This window comes from Triticum dicoccoides, chromosome 2A (assembly GCF_002162155.2).
Source record: "Triticum dicoccoides isolate Atlit2015 ecotype Zavitan chromosome 2A, WEW_v2.0, whole genome shotgun sequence".
Taxonomy (NCBI): Eukaryota; Viridiplantae; Streptophyta; class Magnoliopsida; order Poales; family Poaceae; genus Triticum; species Triticum dicoccoides.
This window is the reverse complement of record NC_041382.1, coordinates 621881639-621889433: the sequence shown is the minus strand read 5'-3', so window position 1 is coordinate 621889433 and position 7795 is coordinate 621881639. Positions and strand designations below refer to the sequence as shown.

At 42.7% G+C, this 7795-nt stretch overlaps 1 protein-coding gene across 1 annotated transcript; it reads left to right on the top strand.

Annotated features, from left to right (window-relative positions):
• The first annotated feature begins 2025 nt into the window (after positions 1-2025).
• Positions 2026-3330, top strand: LOC119355809 (ATP-dependent Clp protease proteolytic subunit-like). Its single transcript, XM_037622687.1, has one exon. The coding sequence runs from the start codon at positions 2223-2225 to the stop codon at positions 2979-2981; it is 759 nt and encodes a 252-aa protein (XP_037478584.1). The 5' UTR covers positions 2026-2222; the 3' UTR covers positions 2982-3330.
• Positions 3331-7795: the final 4465 nt, after the last annotated feature.

Here is a 7795-nt window from a genome sequence, read left to right as displayed (position 1 = left end):
CTCCTAACAAGTTTGCAATCCATTACATCGGCCCAGAGGGTTTGAGAAACAGAACCATGCCGCAAAACGAAACAAAAGAAGATGTTGAAGTCGTTGCACCAATGGCCAGCTGATTGCTCTCCTTGAAGGACACACCAACTGCTAAGATCTCAAGAGACCAGCATATTCAGGGACACAAACTCTCGCAGGCCCTTCACATGCACCGGATTGAATATCATCGAGGTAGGTAGAGATCGAAGACACCTTATTGACATGACATCACCGCCACTACCTCACCGATGTCGCTAGGGAACAGAACATAAGGAAAAAAAAGGACGAGTTCCCACTCTTCTTGCCGCCGCCGAGGATACCGAACAGGAAAGAGGAGGAAGGCCGATGCGGCGGTGTGGGGAGAGACTTGGCGGATAGGGTTGAGAGTGGTTGCGTGGGTTATTTTTAGATGAACGAAAAGGGTGTGCTTTTTCTGTAAGGAAAAGGAATTTGCTAATTCTCATCCGAATTACTATAGTTACATCTAACACTTGTACTGTTTGATCAATTAAAAAAATCCGTGTAAATGTTAACATAAAATCGGCTAGTGTAAGGGTTTTTCCCTAAAAAAAGTAGTGTAATATTTAGATGAGGCTTTTTTTAATAATCAGATTTTTTGAGGTTTTTTTAAGAATTAGATGAGACTTGGTTGATTCTCATGATGAGAACTAGCCACATTTTTTTAAGCATCGCCACATCATAAGGCCTTGTTTGATAGTTGTAGAAGCTGACTTTGTTAGAGAAAGGTTCAGAACCCACCCTTTCTTTCTTGCAGGATTGAGAAGATTGTGAATTTAGAACCTTTTAGATGTACAGAAAGAAAGAGGATTGTGCTTGTAGGTAATGATGGAGAGAAGAACAAATTTATGGTATGGGGAGAGTGGTTTCACAGATTGTACTTGTACAGAAAGAGAGTGGATGGTGTTTCTTTTCAGAAGATAACTTTTGCCGGCCATTATGTTGCTTGTAAGCAGAATACTTATTGATTTAGTTCTCTCACCACAGATTTTGCTGAAGCTGTAATTTGTATTGAGTTATATATATTGTGTCAATCCTAACATTAGTATATGCAGCCCAAAATGATGAGATTACCAACGGTGTTACATGTCATAATATGCTTAGTTCCTTAGTTCTGTTTATCTGCATCTTTTGCTTTCAGTCCATGGACACATGCAAGATATGCAGAACCACAAACTAGATGCAATATGATGTTCCCTTGGTAGAACCTGCTTTCAGAAAATAGTATCCAATGTTCCATGCTTTCCACTCTCTTTTCGTGATTGTTTTGTGATTCTGTAAATAAAGGGAAACTGTTTTCAGATCCCCATCCCAGCACAACACTCATCATGCGGTTTGATATAGCTTGTGATATTACCTTGCACGTCTGAAATCATTATATTGTACGAATACCTTTGCCGGTCATTAGGTAGAGTTGGAGTTGGTTCTGCTCAGGGGCGGATCTAGCCCAGCCCAGCGCCCCGGGCCCCCTTTGTATACTGTAGCAACTGCTACAGTATTTTCCCTACAACCCACAAAGAAAAGGACTGGATCAGGTGACATGCGCTACAGTGACATGCACGGTGACATGCGGCCCAAATTCAAATTTAAACATTGCGAAAAAATCTGAAAAAAATCATGCATATTCACAACACATATTAAGATAACCCTTAAAAATTTCAGATCAAAATTTGAAACATACATCGAGAAACCAAAAAGAGAAACTCAGATGTGAATAGTCTACACAGAACACAGCTAAAGATTTTTTTGAGGTTTTTTTATTGAGGGATTTTTTGAGGAAAAAAATCCTAAAGAAAAATGGGAGATCTCCTTCCAGTCTCCTCAAGCTTTCTGGTAAGGGCCCATAAGAGCTCAGCCCGGCCCAAGTTGAACAGATAAGAAGGAACAACCTCACCCTTTCCCCCACACATCGCAACCCACCACTACCTACCTGTTGCTCCCCCATCCTCGCAGCCTTTGTAGCCTCACTCTCACCTACAAGCCACCCCCACCAATGGCGTCCCCGCGAACCCACCCCCTCCCGACCCCACCATGCTTCCCCACGGCCCCACTCGTCTGACCCTAACCCCAACCTCACCTCTCCCACCCCGCCGTCTCGGTCTCACCTCGCCGCGCCGGGACCCAAGACCAGACCCAATCCCCTAAAACCGGCCCCAAACCCTAGCGCCGCCGCCATGCTGCGCCGCCTCGCCTCCGCCGCCGCCCCGCGGGCCTTCTTCTCGCCCTCCCCGGCGGCGGGCCACGCCCCGCGCCGCGAGTACGGGCTGGTCCCCATGGTCATCGAGCACACCTCCCGCGGGGAGCGCGCCTACGACATCTTCTCCCGCCTCCTCAAGGAGCGCATCGTCTGCATCCACGGGCCCATCGCCGACGACACGGCCTCGCTCGTCGTCGCGCAGCTGCTCTTCCTCGAGTCCGAGAACCCCGCCAAGCCGATCCACCTCTACATCAACTCCCCCGGCGGGGTCGTCACCGCGGGCCTCGCGATCTACGACACCATGCAGTACATCCGCTCCCCGGTCACCACGCTCTGCATCGGCCAGGCCGCCTCCATGGGCTCGCTGCTGCTCGCCGCCGGCGCGCCCGGCGAGCGGCGCGCGCTGCCCAACGCCCGGGTTATGATCCACCAGCCGTCGGGCGGTGCCTCCGGGCAGGCCTCCGACATTGCGATCCAGGCCAAGGAGATCCTCAAGGTGCGCGACCGCCTCAACAAGATCTACGCCAAGCACACGGGCCAGGCCATCGACCGCATCGAGCAGTGTATGGAGAGGGACATGTTTATGGACCCAGTGGAGGCGCACGCCTGGGGGCTCATCGATGAGGTCATCGAGCACCGCCCAATTTCACTCGTTTCTGATACCGTGAGCAGCGAGCCGCCGAAGAACGCCGGAGGAGGGGAAAACAAGGGAACAGAGGAGCCGTCTCCAGCTTGATGGGTGGTTGCAAGGTGCAATCCTTTTTGCGTTCCTGTAGCTGTCTCGTTGGATTTCAACATTCAATGCTTAATTCTTACATAAGGTTACAACTTGTTATTCTGCGGCAGACGGTTTATCACTAGCTAAGCTGATGTTTTGCTACTTGCATTAATCTGCTGCTGATGATGGATGCAATCCTTGCTTGCTTACTTATAGCCATATCACAGTTGACGTTATGTTTGTCTGAAATCAAGGTAGCCCAACACAAAGGATAAATGCGGCATGTTTACAACAGTAGGCACATTTTTTGTTGGCCTATTGGAGCAAGTTGGGAATGGTATAAAACAAATTTCTAATTGGTGATTCTTGTATCTTGTGTTCGATAATTTTAGTTGCGCCTTGTTGATGTATGTGATTTCATTTAATGAGTTGATACCATAATTTTAGTTTTGCCTCCTTCATTATTTTATTTCATTCCAAGAGTCATCCATCAGTTGGAATTTCATACAATCAATGCTGTCCAGTTTGTCTTTTGTAAAGAAACAACTTTATTGTTTAATTCAATGCTACTAGTAATATATCACTGATGACCACTATCTTTCAAGGGCATTAATCTGTAATAGTACCTTTACCTTTATATTACTAGTATAATAGAAGAACATGCAGCCTATCACTGAAAACAAACCCATTGTGACAAACTGCTTTTGCATTTGATAGGTCAAACCATATGAATTGAGCCATAAGTTAACTAATACTCCCTCCGTTCCAACCATGACAAGAATTATGGAACGAGGGAGTACACAGTAGTCAGTCGGCCATGTTATTGCACCACGTCTGTTATATACAGAGATTTCTAGCATTCTCCTGGTGCTATCCTTATGCAGCATATATGTATGTTACTGGCAATAAAGTTTGAGGATCCATTGTTTCCTTAATAGGTGTCTCGTATGGAGCACATTCCTGCGAAATTGTCCAGTATTGGAGTAATATGTAAGCAGTACCTTGTCTGTTTGAGCTTTGGGTATAGCTTATATTTATTCAAGTCTATAGCATGGACCATCTGGTGTGAGAATTTTAGGCTCATCAGAAATAATGCTAATTTTGAATGGTTCATTAGAGTTTAATATAGGTCAACGGGTCTGTAGATGGTTTACTGTACATCTGTTCATCCAATCATAATAGGACCTCTTAGCAGTTCTTAAGTAGCACTTTCTACTAGACATAAATCATCTAATGAGAGGCTTCCTGGCCTGGCTGGCAGCAGTATTTGGCCCATTTATGCTTGATATACACATGGCACAAATATGCTTAAGAGACTTTTAATATGCATCATAGTTTGGACCTTGAAGGCGTACCTAAATTTCGAACAACAAAATATTTGACTACCTTATAGGTTTACAGAAATTATGCCCTGTAGCTGGATGACACATTTGCAGCACTCCTGTTAGATCTAAAAGTTTGTGTTTGGCTAGGCTTGGTTTGACTGACTCTCTTTGAGTGTGTGCTGGTTAGATCGGTTGCTCTTGAGCTTCGTCTGATCGTCTTGGGCCTTGGCAGTTGGCACTCTTGTGTTTGGATTAGGTGATATTCCTTGATGTCTTGTGTGCATGTGTTCCTCTAGTCCCTATCCCTAAGCTCTCGTGTCCTATTTTTGTTTTTGTCTTTTATTTCTTTTGTTTTCTCAGTTTTTACCGGGCTTTGTGGTTTTCGGAGTTAGTACAAAGTTGAGACACTTATTTTGGGACGGAGGGAGTAGTAAAATCATGTAAGCCACCGCCAGTTGTGGAAGGATAGACTGCATAATCTTTCTAAATTAGTAAAATTGTGTAAGCCACCAGCATGATGTTCAGTTCAACCAAGTTTTATGGTCTGGAGTTCCAAACATATTCTGCTTGATTTCTGCGGTGAACTGTAGATTAGATGTTACAAATTGTCACTGTTCAGGATATCGGTAACTGGTACCATATTGTCGGGTGCTGAGTAAGGATGGCGAGTTTTCCAGTTAATTGGCCGATAAATCAATTAATCAGCTATTAGGTGACCCACCCAGTAGCGATTAACTGGCCGATATTTGGAACAATGAATTTTGTTCTCATGTTGATATAACGGAAAAGGTGAGCGTTGATGGTTCAGTGGAGGAAGTATTAACCAAGGTCATCCACTTTCCCTGCCTAATTTTTTTTTTGAAATATGCCTAATTGTTCTCATAACAACTAGGATGGTGCTATATAATCAATTATTCTTATGCGATAGCCTCCTATACCTGATCCTTTGCACATGCATTTTGTTTGACCTATGATATTGTGCAAGGACTTCTACATTCTTTGTACTATGTCAAATCTGAAGTATTAATGTCTGTCTCGAGATATTTTATGTTACCATTGTGGTCTTTGATGTATCACTGCACCGGTTCACTATTTCTCTCTCACCAAACCTGACTTGTTTCTCTCGAGGCCTAGACGTGTTGCTTCTGTGATGGCTTACCACTTCGTTGAGGGTGTTGTTCATTTCTCTGATTGTTATAATCAGGATGTGGTTATGTCAAGCAAACTGTGCCTAACAAGTTTATAACTTGTCCATGTTTTTATGCTAGTTTGTCATTGCTGATTGTTATGCTTCTGTGAGCCTGTCACTTTTGTTTCTCATTGGTTTTCTAAGGGAAGAAAACCTTCAGTTGGGCTCTGCAGTTAACTGGTGTAGTCAATTTTACTCCCAATTTGAGTCCTCAGCGGGCTAGACAATATTTAGTTGGGCAGATGAAGCAACAATAATTGCTTTATCTGTTGACAAGGGCTTTGTAGTACTGATAGCAACTAACATGATGGGTAAATATCTATTGTCAAGTTGCCATGTTGTGGAATTTCCCCAGCCTTATTGTGTTATTGTGGTCGTTGCAAGTGAGTGAGAAAATCATACAAAGAGGTCCTAGGAACGAACCTGAGCATTATTGGAGCTTTCCTTAGATCGAGATCCTGAATTTTCCTATGGTATATCCAGCTTCTTGATACTCTCTTCGTAAAGAATATATTTCTTTACAGAGGGAAACCGACCTTACGGTGTACCACAAAACCAGTACGGTGCAGCGGCTGCCGCGTGTACGAGCATGTGCATGTCAGCCTCAGTATTCAATATTACCATGTTCTGTTTCTGTGACAAGTTCTTGTTCAGAGCAACTCTAGAGATCCTATAAAACCATACTACATATTTGAAATTCACGCCATCATTAGTTCACCGGAGTTCAAACATACTCCTCCGTCTCCATAATATAAGATTGTTTTTCAACTTATTCTAGCTTAAAAAACGATTTTATATTGTGGAATGAAGGGAGTACAAACTTAAAAACATACTCCTTCTGTCCCATAATGTAAGACGTTTTTTGACACTACGTTTTTTGATACTACACTAGTGTAAAAAATGTATTACATCATGGGACGAAGGGAGTAGTAGATAAAGCCTTTTTTTAAAACAAAATATAAACTTTATTCACCGATATAATAGATACATCGTTTGTGAGGAAAGGTACAATTTCATTCATAGGCTCCTCAAACCAATCAACAGTAGTCTAGCAAGCTTGTGGGTAACTTTATTTACTTCTCTATTACAATGTTCAAACCTACGAATAAGAAAATCACAAGCTAAAAAATAGCAATTATCAAAAACTGCCGCTGCTACTTCTGCTGACCGTCTGTCATTATTCATGGTTTCAATGATGTCTAGATTATTAGAATTTATGACGAGGCGATTTCAAAAAATAGCCATTATCAAAAACTGCCGCTGCTACTTCTGCTGACCGTCTGTCATTATTCATGGTTTCAATGATGTCTAGATTATTAGAATTTATGATGAGGCGATTTCATCTCGCCCGTTGTGCTAAGGATAGGCTAAATCTAAGGCTAGTCATAGTGGGAGTAACTTAGCTAGTAACATAGCACATTCTAAGAAATTTTTGCTTATGTGCCAAGTATTTAATGTGAGGTGGTAACATAATATGTTATTGTAACATAGCGCTTCCCAACACAAGATGAGTCTACAAGCTAATAAATGAAGCCATCTATGACACTACTATCATGTTACTTTGCATTATGAAGGTAGTAACTTAGACTAGTATCATGCATATGACACTAGTCTAAGTTACTCCTCACTATGACCAGCCTAAGGCTGGTCATAGTGGGAGTAACTTAGCAAGTAACATAACACATCTCAAGAAAAATTTGCTTACATGGCATGTATTTAATGAGGAGAGATGGTTGAAGTAACATAATATGTTATTGTAACATAACACATCCCAAGGTAAAATGAGTCTACATCTTAATAAATGATGGCTTGCATGACACCACATATATGTTACTCTCCACTATGAAGGTACTAACATAGAGTAGTAACATAAGCATGTTACTAGTCTAAGTTACTCCCCACTATGACCAGCCTAAGAGCCCAAGCTTATGTAGGGATAAGCCAAATCTAAGAGCCCAAGCTTATATTTTTGAAACATCCACATAATGATCTATTTTTCAAAAACCTCCTGCAATAAAATTACCTTAAACGTTCCTCAGAACAGCCCACGCCGTACCATGTTTCACAAATCCCCCCGGCGGCAAATCCAACAACGAGCCGAAGCTTATGTTTTTAGAACGTCCACATAATGATCTATTTTTCAAAAACCTCCTGCAATAAAATTACCTTCATCGTTCCTCAGAGTAGCCCATGCCGTACCCTGTTTCACAAATCCCCCCGGCGGCGAATCCAACCACGAGCCCTAATGATTTATTTTTCAAAAACCTCATGTAACAAAATCACCTTCATCGTTCCTTAGAACAGCCAGCCGTACCCTG

Bases quoted from the DNA above. Each gene is read 5' to 3' on its own strand.
- LOC119355809 (XM_037622687.1), top strand. From the start codon at position 2,223: ATGCTGCGCCGCCTCGCCTCCGCCGCCGCCCCGCGGGCCTTCTTCTCG.